At 33.6% G+C, this 16716-nt stretch overlaps 2 protein-coding genes across 2 annotated transcripts; one reads left to right on the top strand and one right to left on the bottom strand.

Annotated features, from left to right (window-relative positions):
• Positions 1-4067: 4067 nt before the first annotated feature.
• On the bottom strand, positions 4068-13688 carry LOC132558511 (ras suppressor protein 1-like). The gene is made up of 9 exons (XM_060223078.1): positions 13501-13688; positions 12167-12217; positions 11536-11603; positions 10932-10984; positions 9706-9824; positions 8799-8881; positions 7417-7531; positions 7058-7190; positions 4068-6492 (listed from the first exon to the last, which is right to left on the bottom strand). Exons 1-9 carry the CDS (start codon positions 13607-13609, stop codon positions 6411-6413), a joined length of 813 nt encoding a protein of 270 aa, XP_060079061.1. The 5' UTR covers positions 13610-13688; the 3' UTR covers positions 4068-6410.
• A 238-nt stretch (positions 13689-13926) lies between these two features.
• Positions 13927-16716, top strand: LOC132558510 (probable cytosolic iron-sulfur protein assembly protein CIAO1 homolog). The gene is made up of 3 exons (XM_060223077.1): positions 13927-14016; positions 15347-15737; positions 15953-16716. The coding sequence occupies exons 1-3, from the start codon at positions 14014-14016 to the stop codon at positions 16561-16563; spliced, it is 1005 nt and encodes a 334-aa protein (XP_060079060.1). The 5' UTR covers positions 13927-14013; the 3' UTR covers positions 16564-16716.

The raw sequence follows: 16716 nt of genomic DNA, 5'->3' as shown, positions 1-16716 counted from the left end.
GGGTGTCATCTTTCATACCCTCTTTGGTCCTCTGATGGGCAATGGAAATTACAATGGTCACTGATTAAAGTTTTGAGGGCACTTCCATTTTATCATTACCATGACACCATTAAAGACATCAACATACAGTATATATAGATGTATGTCCTCAAATGAGTACATAGTGAATAGGTTTTGTCTTTGTTGATCGACTTCCACAATTGAATTTTCTACCACGATTTAACATTGCAATGTAAATAGTACAGTATTTAAACCTATCATATAGAAGAGAGTGCTGTTTCAATGACTAAAAGAAAATCTATTAGTTTCACACAAACACAAATGAAACTTGGTATGGAAATAATGATCTGACAAAAACACAGGCTGGTTTGTGACAGCATTATAAAGTCACTCCAGACCTACTGTTGTGAAGGCTATTGTACGTAACCATAATCATACACCTGGTCTAGTCTTTTATTCTCATGTATGTGTGAAGTGAAAATTTGACTTAAGGATGTATGCTATGTCATTACTTTATGATTTCTTTTCTTTTCTCCCCGATCTCATCTTTCTGAATGGCATTTTGAACTGATTTACCCATACTGGATTGACGGTAAAAAATGTTTATAAGAATGCTTCATTTTAAGTCACAGATAACGCTATTGAACAGATAACACTATTGAAACACTTCAAGGGAGATCAGTCTGTAAATCACTTACCTTTATAGCAAACTTACAGGTGCATCAGTGACTTTTTACCGCAGTTTGTCTGTATCATTTTTACGAGGACTTTAATCACATAGTAATGTGTAAGCATATATCCTAAAGTCTTCAAAATTATGCACTACATTGTTATAATTGTATTTGTATTTAGAAGTAATTTACAAAATGTATTAATTTTCAGTGTTAACTTTCCTGATTTATGGTCAATAATTACATGCTCAATGATTTGAAGGTAAATATTTGTATGTTTACATAAGGTCTTCCTAATGTCTATCATTTGTTATATTGCAAATTGTTTTTTTTTCATATCTAGTTTTTGGGGGAATGAAATTTGAAAGAAGGTATCTTCCCTGAAGTATGTGTACATCAGTAGATTTATTTTGTTGTGTGTGTAGATAACCTCCACAAGTTCTCTATATGCAGTGTATATAATGGGACATCAGTAAAATTTTCTTAGAAAAGATTCATAATTAAATCAACAAATTATTTGAAATATTGATTTCAATCAAAATCAGGTCCTAGTGCAATATGCATGTATGATTTCCTTAACAGTATTTACATAAATTTTGCAAATATCTGTTTACTGTGGTTTTCTGTAGTGGTAAATCTAAATGATTCTGTAGTTATTCTACAGTGCCTAAGTGATATCTCCTTTTTTCACCGGTTCCATGGTAACAGTATAACGATTCATGCTTTGTAATAACTGCTACCGTAAATTTGCAGGTATAGTGCGCAATTGGGTATAATGCGCAGGTACTTTTTTGGGGTCAGATTTTAAAAAAAAGGCTTGAAAAAGTGTGCACTATACACAGAGATTTACGGTATTTTTTTCACATCGGAAGAATTAATACCAGTATATAATGGAGATTAATTCATAAAAAAAAAAAAAAAAACGGTATGGTGCTCGATCTTTAGCAAGTTCATAATTGACCAGTTGTATTCAACTTAACTATTATAACCTCAGCACTACTTTTAGCTTCAATTCAGATTTTAATCAATGAGATTTATTTCTTAGTATTCAAAACTAACACCATCTTTGGCTTGCAAGAAGTAGAATATGGATACATCATATAAGACCTGCTGTAGATATTTATTGATTATTTGATGATGTAAGTCAAGAACCTTAATGTTGTATTTGTACACCGATAAAATCTTCTGTCAGTAGGTTTCAATTACCTATGATTCTTGTCATGATGACAGTATGGACCAGACTACTGTATTCTCAGGAAAGTGACAAAATGTACAGATATAAGTTATAGATATGTTACATAGTATAACATGTAGATTTTGGCTTCATCAGATAATCAATGGCTAATTTAACCAGGGTAAAATGCCAAGTATGTCAAAACTAACATCGCTTATTTACTTTTTTGTTACTTTTGTGTTACAGTTCCATTGATACGTATAAATCTACCTGTTTATTATTTAATGAAATTCTTACTTTTGTTTCTGATTTTCAATGTAGTTTTGACTTGACTTAATCATTCCACATAGAGAAAGTCAAAACAGTGAGCCAGGAAGGCTGACAAAATCTGTGTCGATGAAAGTGTTCCTTCGCAATGATGGCATATAACAGATTACATTTTAAAATAAAAGTTATGGAAAGATCAGACATTCAAATTCAAACTGGTTACAGTGATGTAAATTTTTAGCATTGAGCAAATAATATGATATATATTGGCCATGGAAAAGGCAGAAATGTTTGACACCAGTGCGTAAGTTTTTGCATTAGTTTCTGATACTCTGTCATGTTATTTTTGCTTATTGTGAAATCCATCATATCTTGAACAATAGATACAAATGGATAACACTTTATTTGATCATAAGAAATGATGTTCCCAAACTTATTTATCCTTCCTGATGTTCTCATATTTAAGTGATTATGCTTCAAGCCAATGATTACCAAGAGAAAAGACATTCCTAAGTGCTCATTTGTATCTCAGTATTTTCAGGAATTCTACCTGTAGCTTTAACAATCTGTATTTCATACACGTTGAAATAAAGTTGAAATTGAAACAAGAATATGTAAATGTATTGACATTGTAAATCCAGGGATAGTTCGGCATGTGCTTTAGAAAGAAATCCAGTTCTATTTTGTTTTGATGTTTTAAATCCTGTTTTATCTTGTGTATGATTTGTACTTTACATGTGGTTTGTGTGTGTGAATGGGGAAGCTGTATACAAATGTAAGAGGTATTGAAGGTCTATATGTATTAATAAACTTGTTATAATCACAACTAAATACCTTCGTTTTTTTTCTTCCCAGAAACCCTAGTCGAAATGAACCTGTTACACTCCCTTATTCTGCAATTTAGAAAAAAAACTCTTGGTTGGAAGTATTACTCCAACAGATTTACAGGCCTTGTGGTACTTCTGTTTATGTAGAACGACTTGTTTTATGGTTTTAACACATTTAACCCATTACTTTGAAAGTGAATCTACATCATTCATTTGAACATACCTAAAAGGCCATAACGTCAGCAAACTACTGGACCGATTTCGCATTAACCTTGGCCTTTTTAGCTCTATTTGATATGTTAACTCATTTGAATCCTGGGTCAAGGTTATTCATTTGAACAAACTTGAAATCTTAAACCAGCTTGCCACCAGCCTGATATGACACTTGGATACTTTATTGTCCCTGTGAAACACATTTGAGGGGATATTAATTTGGGCTCTGTGCATCCATCCATTCGTTTATCCAAGGGTTCTTGCAAGCTAACTTAAATAAGTAATGTTGGCACCAATACAGAGTTAAACACCTTTGTTCATGCTATAATAAAGAGGATTGTTCAGAAAATAATCTTGCTAATTTCCCATCACCATATATTCTTTAAATAAAACATATATTGGAAAGTTGAACAAGAGTACTGCAACAGCAAAGTGGCATAACTCTTAGTCAAATCATCTAATCAAAACCCTGTTCAGGAAAACACAATTTCATATCATGGTGATTAAGCCTACAAGTTTCATAAAGATTGGCTGAAAAATGTTGGAGGAGATCTCCAAACAAGATTTCTATAGTTAAATAAACAAAGGGCCATAACTCTTATTGAAATCGTCTAATCAAAACCCCGTTCAGGAAAACACAACTTCATATCATGGTGATTAAGCCTTTCAAGTTTCATAAAGATCCGCTGAAAAATGTATGAGGAGATCTTCGGACAAATAAAAGTTTACATCGGACGGACGGACAGCGCCATACCATAACACGTCCGTCTTTCGTGTGATACTGGTTTCACCCTTTGATTAGCATAGGACTACCTAGATCACAGCAGTGTGTTGTGTAATGTTTGTAGTACCTGATCATGTAAATATGTATTGTAGATGTAATATTAGGCTAAACTTTTCACAACAAAATGTCACTTTCTAAAAGCTTATGATATATTTATTGAAATGTATAAACATAATATTACAGGTCACATTTGTCATATATGCTGTACACTTGAACTGAAGCAAGGTATTGATATAAAGAAAAGGGTATTTTTATAAAAAAAAAATTTCTGAGTTTAACATCTACTGTACATGGTAATATACCATCATTCAATTACTTACTGGTATCATTGAAATAACTGAAATCTTAATTTACATAATGTATCAAATATACACCAGTATTTTCATAATTAACAAGAATAATTGAGAAAGTTAAGTAGTTCAACATATTGTGAAACAGTAAACATGGAAACATAGGCCAGAGGTAAATTTATACTAAATACTCGAAAGTCATTCAGCAGCAAGCACATTCATATTAGCTTCTTACGCAGAGATTAAATGATCATTACTGGCCAGGGCAATGGACAGAAATTATCATAAAGTGAGAAATATACATGTTCCTAATTAAGACTAAATTTTGACACGATTATATGGCTATAAGCATATATATACAATGTGTATACTTATAAATCAGAAATATATTAAAACATTAACACACAAAAATCTGACCTCCTGTGATGTGTCAGGCAACAACAATAAAATGTAATACAAACTGATATATGTAAAACGAATTATGAGTTAAATGTAAGGAAGCACAGTATGTGTTCATCATGTGTCTTTTAAAGAAGGTAGGATTTAGTATGAGTCCCTCTTTCATGTATAAATTATTAATCACAGAACTTGTCTACACTATCCTGTACACACAGTGTCATATTTGCTATGTACTCCATAATACCTATCAACAGTAACTCTAGTTTAACAGATCTACTTGTGTCATAATGTTTCACTCCTAAGATATTGTTTCACTCCTAAGATTATGTTTGACTCTTAAGATTATGTTTCACTTATAAAACATGCTTTACCCTTAAAAAGAAACACCGTGGTAAAATCACAGTAAACATGGTACAGTGCAATGCACTGTAAGTGTAGGAAATAACAGACTATTTTTTCTCCCAGAAAAGAAAATTATCAATAAGGTTCATCTTGAAGCATTCAACCCTACATAGTATACCATAACAAAATTTCAAAGATTTTGTCAAAAATATTCTTTTTTTTTTTCTAAATAAATAAACAGTATTTATTGATAGAAGAACAAATGAATAGAACTGGTGATGAAACAACAAAAATCAATTCTACTAAAAAATTTAGAAAGAGTTTGATGAAACTTTTGATCCACAAAATTACCTGGTATGTGTTACAATACAAGTTTGACAAATCCGTATAAAAACAGTACAACCTAATCATGGCGATAACAGAAAAAATATTTTCCTGAAATCTAACAATGATTCTTCTACACAATAAATTTACTAATGAGCTGATTGACACTGAGAAAAGAAATGAAGCAAATGTTAGTAAATCCCTACAGTGGAGATAATGTACAAGTAGCAGTATACTAGCTACCTAAAAATAGACATAAAAAATAGCACCATTAACCATGTTATCCCCAGCATGGTCAAACCAATTAATTACTTCATTACAGCATATCGTGAAAGAAAATACTTAATTATCTTTGGTTAAGATACAATTTTCACAAAAAAAACTCACATTGTGAGTTTAACCCCAACAGTATGAAACCAATTTCATTATGGTTTACACTGAAAATGCACAAAATTTCTGTAGAAAATCTTTCATCAAGAAAGTGGAAGAATATCTTACATTCATTAATAAGCAATGACATGATATCTTCTACATTTTTAGAAAAAAAATTCAGTATTCTGAATAGTTTAACACCTTTATTAAGGTGAATATTCATTTCAATCAATGTCGATAGTTACTGAATTAATTAATGAGGAGAGAAGTACCAAGAAATCTGTGCGAAGTCCAAGGACATTAATCATACTGAAAACAACATAGTATTTCCACGATTTTCTGTAGTCCTTGTCGAGTGAAGTAAATCTTTAATACTTGGTAAATATCATTCTAACATTCACATGATACCATAATTTGTGTTTTTTCTGCCATTTAAGTGAATACTTTGTACTCATGACTGTGGTTTCAGATCTACTCCTTCCAAAATAGATGAGTGTAAAATAAGCCAAAGTAGATTTTTGCCAGCCGCACAGAATGTCATTTACTACTGAGTACCAGGATGTATAGTTTATATACTTCCCATTCACAATTCATCTTTCTATCATCCAATGAAATCAAAAGGCAGAGAAGTTGCTTAAAATTAAATTCTTCCAGTATTGTAATGTCTAGCTGTGTGTTTATAACCCAATATGAATCCCTGCTGTTTTAAGTAAGATGAGTATTCTGTATCTGTGACTGCTCTTCCTCTCAACCTCGGCTTATCTTCTTAGACTTGTCATTTGTCTTTGGAGGCGGGGCAGATTCCGCAGCAATATGGCGACCGTACAAACTGTTGATAATTGTAAAGAAGACAAACTATAATCACTGGGCAACTCATTATACAACACTGATATGGTATTGGTTACACTGATATTAAATCTACCATAAAGATTTTTAAAAAATCACGGTGCTGAGACTCTTCACACTCAGGAGGCCAAAACACCCTTCTTTTACATAATAAATTGAATGCCTGGTGAAAAATTCCTGAGGAGTATGCTTTCATACACATAAAATATTGAATTTTTAATGCCCATCTCAGTGTCAGTGATGAAAAAGCCATTTTTCTGCTATTTTCCAGTGTTTCTGATTCCAAGAATTAATCATTTTCAGGAACGTTTGAGGTAGGTCTTTTTATCTCTGTTACAGCTACAGGGTGGTGATCTTTACAATAACTGTCTTATGATCTAGAAATAATACATGCAGCATAAATACATGTGGTCTCATCACACAAACATTAATACAAAATACACAATCAAATGATGGGGATCTAAACCATTTCCATGTCATCCATAGTAAATCTCCACAATATTAAATCCATTTAGCAAGTTATACTGATATTTTGAAAATTAACTTACAATCGGTAGGTGTCAGATCTTATGTAGTCAAATACATGCGACACACCCACTTGGTATTGGTCAGCTATTGGGGTCACCCAAGGATTGTTTTCTCCACGGAACACCTGCTTTGATCCCACAAGGTCAAGATTTCCTAAAAAACATATGGGATATTCCTCAAATTAATACTAATGGACTTTAATAGTTTCATGCAAGATTTTGACTAACATTTAATCGTGACCAAAAGGAAATTCTTGGAACAATGATTCATTTTGCATGTACAATGTATAAGAAAAGTGTTATCTTAAGACATTTTCAATATGAAAACTAAGATTATCCTAGACACTATCCAGGAAATCTCTCTCCATAACAATACAAACCTATCTCTGGAGGTAACACTGTAAGTCTGTTACCCTGGACGTGCAGCTCTTTAAGACGTGGCAGTTCTCCAACCTCTTTAGGGATAGCTATCAGATCATTGTCCCTCAAAACCAACTACAAAATCAAAACATAATGCATGTATCTCTTTTCCATCACAAATAGTCAAACAATTAGAGTCCCTGACACATATATACACCGTTTATATCTACCTCTACAGAGCTAATCAAAAATTGGATTCACCAACACATACATACACAAATAAGATGTTAATTTGTCTCTACAGCCAATTCCTAACACATAACACATACATATATACACAGCGTTTATCTGTGTCTTCAGGAAGTCCTAAACACATAAATATGTTCACATTCACCTGTCTCAACAACAAGTCTCAAATAACTTACATACACAGTTACCTGTCTCACAGTAACCTGTCTCACAGTAACCTGTCTCTTAGTTACCTGTCTTACAGTTACCTGTCTCACAGTTATCTGTCTTACAGTTACCTGTCTCTTAGTTACCTGTCTCACAGTTACCTGTCTCACAGTTACCTGTCTTACAGTTACCTGTCTTACAGTTACCTGTCTCACAGTTACCTGTCTCTTAGTTACCTGTCTTACAGTTACCTGTCTCACAGTTACCTGTCTCTTAGTTACCTGTCTCACAGTTACCTGTCTCTACAATGAGTTCCTATATATATATTTTCCACATATCTCTACAATCAGTCCTTAACAGATACACACATAAAAATGGCATTTATCTATTTCAACAAGTCCCAATAACATTTTTGGGTCTCCAACAACACATATATCAACAGTGTTTATTCTCTACATAAAGTCCTCAACACATAAATATTTACAAACACAAATCTGTCCCTAAAGTCCCCAAATACATAAACAACACATAAACAATTTTTTTATCTCTACAACGTTTATAAAAATTCCCATATTACCATGATATTACCTCACATCCAAAACCTTTGCTATACCTATAGAAAAAAAATTCTATCACAAATGTGCAAGGCAATAAACTATAACAACACTATATATCACAATTATTGCATTGAAATTTTCCTAAAAATATTCACAGGCAGTCAGAGAAATAGACAAAACTAGTATGTTATCTCCATACCCTCATTTTACCTTTACCACAGGAGCTAGCTTAGAAAAAAAACATGCATTTTACACACACCTCCATCTACATTAGTAAAGGAACTGTTCAAATGCGTAATATCATTTTGAAAGGCATATTCAAAGAAAAAAATCACTTGAAATGTGATATGACAATGTAATCACACCAAACTATCAGCTGACCTTTGTAGATTCAATGACTTCAAACATTTAAAAAGTTATACAAGTATCATAAGTTGTAAGTTACTCACAATCTGAAGACTCTTTAACCTGCCTATCTCTGGAGGAATCACTTCAAAATCATTATCTCCAAGGTATAGAGCTCTCAGTGTATCTGAAATCACAATGATACAAATTTTAAGGTTAAAACAAAAGAAAGCGATGCTCCACCTAAAAACTCTCAAGAAAGTTCTGGTGAGCTTTACTAGTAACTAATAAAGTTAAAAATCAATAATATTCTTGTTAAAGGCATGCATATTGCAATACTGATTGTTTTCTCTGTATATTTAATTCCGCATGTAAAACAGTACAAGCTACGTACACATCTACCGGTATTTACTCATTACAAAAGTTATGTTTAGTCTTATAGCCAAATAAAATAGTTATTTCAACATATTCTTTCCTTCTTCATGGACTTAAATTTTTGCACTAGAATACACCTTAAAACTTTTTCATTTTTGCAAATGTTACATAAGCTTAAATAAAAGAATTTGGAATGGTCAAAAGTTCATAAACATTAGAGAAAATAATCTGTTACATGTTAAAGTCATATAAGCCCCATGTATAATACTGTGATGTAAGTGATATCACAATAAGTAACATGTTACAAACATTGTCTTTGTATTTAGAAGTATATATCTTGTATGTGAATGTTTGTACAATGTATATATTGACCTACAATGTTTCAAAGGCTTCCCACATCTAAGACCAGGTTTTAAACAAGGCATAGTGAATCCTTTTATGAGTCAATCCCCACATTGTTACCAATTAATGTTCATATATTACTTGTTTTGTCTGTAAGTTAATGGTCATCTTGTAGATATGCTTGACTGGTCATTGGTCATTCAAATCATTGTAACACCACACACAATTTTCTAACTGGTTAAGATCAACTAAAATCTATTCTGATACGTCAAATTACATGTACAAAGCCTTTACCCAAACAAAAGAAATTTCCAGGGAATGATCTCTCATTCAGATTGTTGTATGTCAGGTCCAAAACTTCCAACACAGGAAAGGCACCAAAACCACGAGGCAAGGTATTCAGTTTATTCATCCTACAACCAAAATGATAAGATGTTTATTGGTGTAGTGTACATGTATTGATAATAACATCAACATTTATATATATCAGGGCTCTCGATCTGCCAGATTTGGGGCCAATATTCGGCCCCATTCCCAATGCAAAATAGTATCTTTTTTTCCCAATTTAGAACCCAAGTTTTCCCAATTCTAAGGAAAACCCAGTTATTTTTCCCAATTCTAAGGGCCCCGGGCCCCAGTCCCAAAATGGGGTGTGAGAGCCCTGTATATATATGTTCTTGGTAATGAAATTTTTTGTTTTCAAATACTGGACATACATCCCCTGATGCTGATTTGTTTGTTGTTTTTTGGCTGGCTCAGTATTGTCTGCTGGAAAAGACAATATTGTTTCCCTGCTGTTGCCTTTAACTTCAAAATATTTATTGATATATTGAAAATAAACAAGAGATCCTAGAGGGATCTTGGCACCCATCTTTGTGTGATCTGTATATGTTCTTTGAAAGTTCCCTTCTTTTCTCTGTTTTTGCTTTTAATGATAAGACATTTGAACATTCCTTTGCAAAAATAGTAATGATAATCTTTACCTAACAAATCCAAGATGGACGTCTGAAAGCGGTTTTATTTCTGCTGATCAGTCTCAAAAACAAACAGGCACAAGAAGAGACCAAAGGGAACAAACATACAGAATTTGAGAGAGATCCAATAAATAGTTCGTAAGATGTAGGGATAACAATCTTTACTAAGCAAAATCCAAGATGGCTGCCTGTCAGTCATTCTATTATTTTCAATCAGTCCCAAAAATGCACAACAAGGGATCCAGGGAAACAAACACATGAAATTTGAGAAAGATCTTTGTCAAAGTTCTTAAGAAATAGCAATTAAAAAACTAGCAGAGTCAAAATCATAGATGGTCGCCTATCGGCCATTTTGTTTTTCTGATCACACCAAAAAACAAATGGGTACAACTAAGTACCAAAGGGCACCTACATATGAAATGTAAGAGAGATCCATCCAGTACTTTTCAAGAGATAGCAATATAAAAAATTGACGGACAGACGGACCAAAGACGTAGGACAATTTGAATAGCCAACCATCTGATGATAGTGGACTAAAAATCTTACCCAAGGTTTAATATCTTCAGCTTCATCATGGAATTGATTGTACTTGGGATTTCCTGAAAGAAGAGTGATGTTTTATTAACCTTGATTCAACAGATGTGATACCCAGAGGTTCACTCATCCCCACAAATTTACACAATTGTTTTAATGTGTCTGATATGGACTGTTAGCCTTTGTCAATTACCATCCCTTATAAAACCTTAATAGATAAATACACTAGTCATCTATTTTAGAGCAGGTTGACCCATTGTATATATATAAAAGAGTTTTGATTGATAATTTTATATGTCTATTTATGAATAAGTTACATTATTTCAAATCAGAGGACAAAGTTCCTAATGAAAGGACAGGTTCATTCACACATAGCACAAGAGCTTTAGCATGCCTACATGGCATAACTTTTGGAAAAAGTGAAAATTTAGTACAGGTCATGAATAAAACGTGTTCACAGTTTCTTTAGAACTACTCTTGTGCTTCAGGTGATGTCAGAGATGAACAAACAAAGTGATGAGAAAAAAAAGATTTTAATCAACTTTCTGAGTCCCTAAGAATGCTGTGGTGTGTATCACATATTCACATTATCAGAACAAGAAACAAAGCAACCAACCTTAACATGATTATTAAAGAGATTCAGGTGCTCCAGGTTAGCTAGTTCTGTGATGTTTGCAGGAATTGCTGAAATTACAGAAATACATTATGTTGACATTGGTTAAAATTAGGCATAAAGATAAGCAGAGATGAATTAGTTTCCAAAATCTCCAACTTTATTTCCAAAACTTGTTATAACTAGCTGAATATCAAATTAAATCATAAGAGACCTGTTCAAGCTATTACAATCGCTATTTATTATAACTATCACCATCAGACACATGTCACAAAGACCTAAAATGAAGAGTTTTCACAATTTTTATTATACTACATAGTTAAATACATCTATCTTATATCACTGTCACAACCAAGTGAGCCAAGGTATTCTTTTAAGAAACTAATTTTAGCATTATCAAGCTGCATTTAAGAACTGATTTATAAAAACCTTACATATGTGACAAGTAAATACTGGTACTCAAAACCTTCAATCTACAAATCACAGGCAATCAATATTAATGTAGAATAGTAAAGAATTGTAAATGTTTATTTATAAAATTTACACTATAGTTATATAATGTAAAAAATAGAAGTAACTTTTTGTTTCAAAATTTTTATTTTTTCATGTTTTATCGTTTTATTACACACATTACCTGTTATTTTGTTATGTGTCAGTGTTAACCTGGTTATGTGCTGCAAATCCACTGAAAACAGAGACAAAGCCACATAATAAGTCATTACTTGTTTTTAAAAATGAAATTTAAATACCATAAGTACTGGAAAAAGTTACAAAAAATGTCCAACGTTAGCCAACTCTATGATATCATAACTAGCACTCTTTTAAGTATGAATTTACTGAAATATGCATCATATATCATTGTAAATATCATTCACATTTGGCAGTCCATAACATTTTACAATTGTACTTTCAGATGGTCAGGTACTGAGATTACAGTGACTGCTGACTTGCAATTACATTGAAATACAAAGACACCATATGCAGAAGGTTGGCACCTTTTCCCCATTCTTAATCACTTGTCATTTTCCTTGCTGACAAAGCTACCACATGATAGCCCTGCACAACTGCAGGGTAAATAGAATCCTTTACATATGGCTGCTGGTTTATATCTGGATGTTGGGTCAACAAGCACTCTACATATCCACATCAACTTATTCAAGCTGGAAACATTGTTTTGAGAAGATATGTATGTAGTACTGATAAAATACTAACCACAATTAACAACTTGACTAGAGAAAACAAATTTCTCTTTATCTCCACCTGTTGAGTATCAGACTACTAAAATAGAGGTTCAAGGGTTCTTATGGCAGAATAGGATTAAGCAATGATCTCTGTTACATTGGCACACTTCTGGGGACTCAGGAATAATACTTAGTGTTTATTTCTTAAGTATCTATGTAATCCCTGGGAAGCTTGAGGCCAAGTTATTTCCTAGAGGAGTTTGTAAAAATGGTAATATAACAACCACGATATGCTGTTTGGCTAGAAGGAAGTTTTCTTTACGTCAATCGGATGAGTGTCAGACTATCAATCATGTGAGAGTCAGACTGTTAAATCAAAAGTCTTGGGTTCGATTGCTAGCTGAGGCATTATTACAACGAATAAACAATGACCTCTGTTATTTGTAGGAAATCTCTTTTACACCCAGGAATTCCCAATATACATTTTCTTCTCAAAGGATAGCATCATATAAACACTGATTTTTTTTTCAATTTATTTAAAGGACGTGTAAGTTGTCTGAATTTCATCGCATCAAGACTATTAGAGGCCTTTCGCCTTTCAAAAGCAAAGTTGTTCCCTAATTATGGATCAGATATTAAACATCTGAGATTCATTTTTGATGGGGAATCTTCAATTTTTCAACCACGGAACTAAAGTCATCTATACTTGGTGTGTAATTATACTATCCATTGTTGGTTGAACAATCTACCAGCAGGTGTGCTTGACTGACATGTACTGAATACTTACACAGTCCTGGCACTTCCGACAGATTAACGATGGACTTATCGACGAGCTCCAATTCAGGATTTTTGGATTCCCTGTTCTCCTCCACATACTTCTTGGCCTTACCTGCCATACTTAAGATTTGATCTTTCTATAACAGTGTCTGTAATGAATCATTCACCAAACTTGTCGGATGTCCCGTTTTGGAAGAAATCAAAACAGGAAATGCCTAACAACAGCTCTATCATTGGATATATCCGAGGTAAATAGTGCGTGAACAAAATTGAAAAACGTTCATTTTGTTGAATAACTTGTGTACCATTTGATATTGAAAATCTTCTACTTATATTTGGGTATAACATTAGAATCTAGCATGCCTTCATACTAAATACGAATTCGCGGAAGAATGCTAGATATTGGAACTATTTTCAAGATGTCAGCGCCCATGACCTAGCATTAGCATTAGTCTGAGTGAATCGATATATCTTGTCCAAGGAATAAAAGACGTGAATCAACTGAAGAAATCCCATTTTAGCAATGGTATGGCAGCAGAAGATTTGACATGCATATGTATAGAATTGTGTATTTACATATTACGTTATCCAATATTTAGACTGGTCCACACGTTTCCTTTTCTGATACGTTCCCAGTTTTGACGGGTATGCCAGAGTAAGGTTACGGTATCTTCATCCAATTTACGACATATCATTTAGTGGTATGCATTGTCGTTTGTGGAAATACGAGTTAGACAGTGTCTTAAAAGAGCAAAGCTTACATGCAACTATGACATTCTCTATTGAAAGAACCTAGACAATAAAACACCAATAAATGTTGGTTTGTTGGTTAGTGCTTCAAGAAATGAAGAAAATTTGGTATGCTACAGCGAGATATCAATCGCGCAGTTATTGTGATGTTGACGTTTTGTGTGCTTTTGTATATGTTGTGACGTCATGATATTGAGTGACGCTATAAGACCAGTATTTTTCTAATAAGTTATCCACACATGCAATCTCAAATTCTCTTGCCTGAAGTGATCGACATGTGTATCGGACATGTGAATAAACTTCCATTTCTGATGATATCACTAAATCACAGACGCTTGGGTTAGCTAAGTGTGACCAGGAAGTACACATGCATTTCATAAAATCATTAATTGAACGGTAATGACATTTTGACGAAAATACAAATTTTAAAAAAGCATTTATGGTGCGAAAGTGGTGGATATCTCTGTGTATGTGTGCACCTTTTCTAAAGGATTAGATGAAAGTTTTTATTGTTTGATCCATTTTTTTCGCTAATGAGCCATATTTCTTGGTAAAAGTATCTTTTTTATAACAAAAACTATTTAAATATAGTTGATTTTTCATCCCTTGGTCTTCAACTGGCTAGTTAAATAAAATCGGAAATGAGTCGTCAAAAGTAATAATTTTTCATTATTCATGGACAATTTTTATTTGCATGACAGCTGACAACAAAACATTGCCATCTGAGGATAAATTGAAAGGTTATTTCATCATATCTAGTAGGATTTGCGATATGTAAAAATGTGTATTAAGAAAAAAATACACAAATTCGCCAATGAAATATATACTCATAACATCTTATAGTGAATGAATTAAATCATATCTGTTAATTCTTTCTGGTACATGTGATATGGTAAGACAAAATGGACATTCCCAAATACATAGCGGTCCAGAACCAATGTCCAGACGATACAAATATAGGAAAGTAAAAATGCTCTCATAGTATTTTTGATTAACGTTTGCTAACAGAATGTTGTTTCTTTTTAACAGATCAAAATTTATATGTTTAGATGCCGCAGAATAAATGAAACACAAAATTTTCTAATAACAGTGATTTTGTCTTACAGTCAAGACTGGAGTGTGTGTCTGTTTTGGAGGGTCACCAGGACCGTGTGTGGTGTGTGAAGTGGAACCCCACTGGAACTATACTTGCCTCGTGTGGGGGTGATAAGACGGTCCGTATCTGGGGCCAGGAGGGCAACAAGTGGGTATGTAAAACAGTACTAGAAGATGGCCACCAAAGGACAGTGAGATCTGTAGCATGGTCACCATGTGGGAATTACCTTTCTACTGCAAGTTTTGATGCTACAACAGGGATCTGGAGCAGAAAGGAGGGAGAATTTGAGTGTATAGCCTCTCTTGAAGGTCATGAAAACGAAGTCAAATGTGGGGCGTGGTCTCCAGGTGGTAGTCTTCTGGCAACATGCAGCCGCGACAAAAGTGTTTGGATATGGGAAGGTAACAAATTTTGACAATATTCTATATATACAATAATCCCAGGAGGATTTCTGCACCCATAATACTGTTATACTGTTAATATTTATAAATGAAACATTTCAAAACTGCTTTGACAAATTGTTGATACATAGAACTTATTTGGAAACATCAGTGACGATATGATGAATTTGTAACTATGACATGATACACACTAATGATGCCTTTTTTTTTATCAGTGACGGAGGATGAAGAGTACGAGTGTGCTAGTGTCCTAAGTTCTCATACTCAGGATGTCAAATGTGTCACTTGGCATCCAAACAAGGAGATTCTGGCTTCCTGTAGCTATGACAACACTATCAAACTCTTTAAGGAAGACACAGATGACTGGACCTGTTTCACCACCCTTGAATCCCATGATTCCACTGTATGGAAAATATGTTTTGATCAATCTGGATCAAGGCTTGCTTCCTGCAGTGATGACCAGACAGTGAAGATATGGCAGGAGTACCCACCGGGTAACTCTGAGGGGGTGGCTACGACTGGACCTGATTCCACATGGAAATGTGTGTGTACTCTTTCAGGATACCACAACCGTGTCATTTATGATATAGACTGGTGTCATCTGACTGGTCGCATCGCAACGGCATCAGGAGATGATGCCATACGTGTTTTTGTGGAGGAGCCGAGTTCAGATAAAAACCAGCCAGATTTCCGACTGGAAGTGACAGTAAACAAGGCTCACAACCAAGATGTGAATTCTATATCATGGAACCCTAAGGATCCGTATTTACTAGCTTCTTGTAGTGATAATGGAGAAGTCAAACTGTGGAAATACACAAAGGACTGAATATGTTATCTATTCTTGATAAAGACCTTGTTAAGCATACATCATTAAATGTTACTTTTGTGTTTTGCAGGTATAATGACAACAGTGGATAACTTTAATTTCTTCTGATTGTTTTGCTACAACTTGTGAAATAAAATTCAGAACCGATTTTTG

Source organism: Ylistrum balloti, unplaced genomic scaffold (assembly GCF_031769215.1).
Source record: "Ylistrum balloti isolate Yb309-2 unplaced genomic scaffold, AGI_CSIRO_Ybal_v1 Utg370794, whole genome shotgun sequence".
NCBI lineage: Eukaryota > Metazoa > Mollusca > Bivalvia > Pectinida > Pectinidae > Ylistrum > Ylistrum balloti.
Note: the sequence above shows the minus strand (reverse complement) of the source record. Positions and strands in the feature narration are given on the sequence as shown.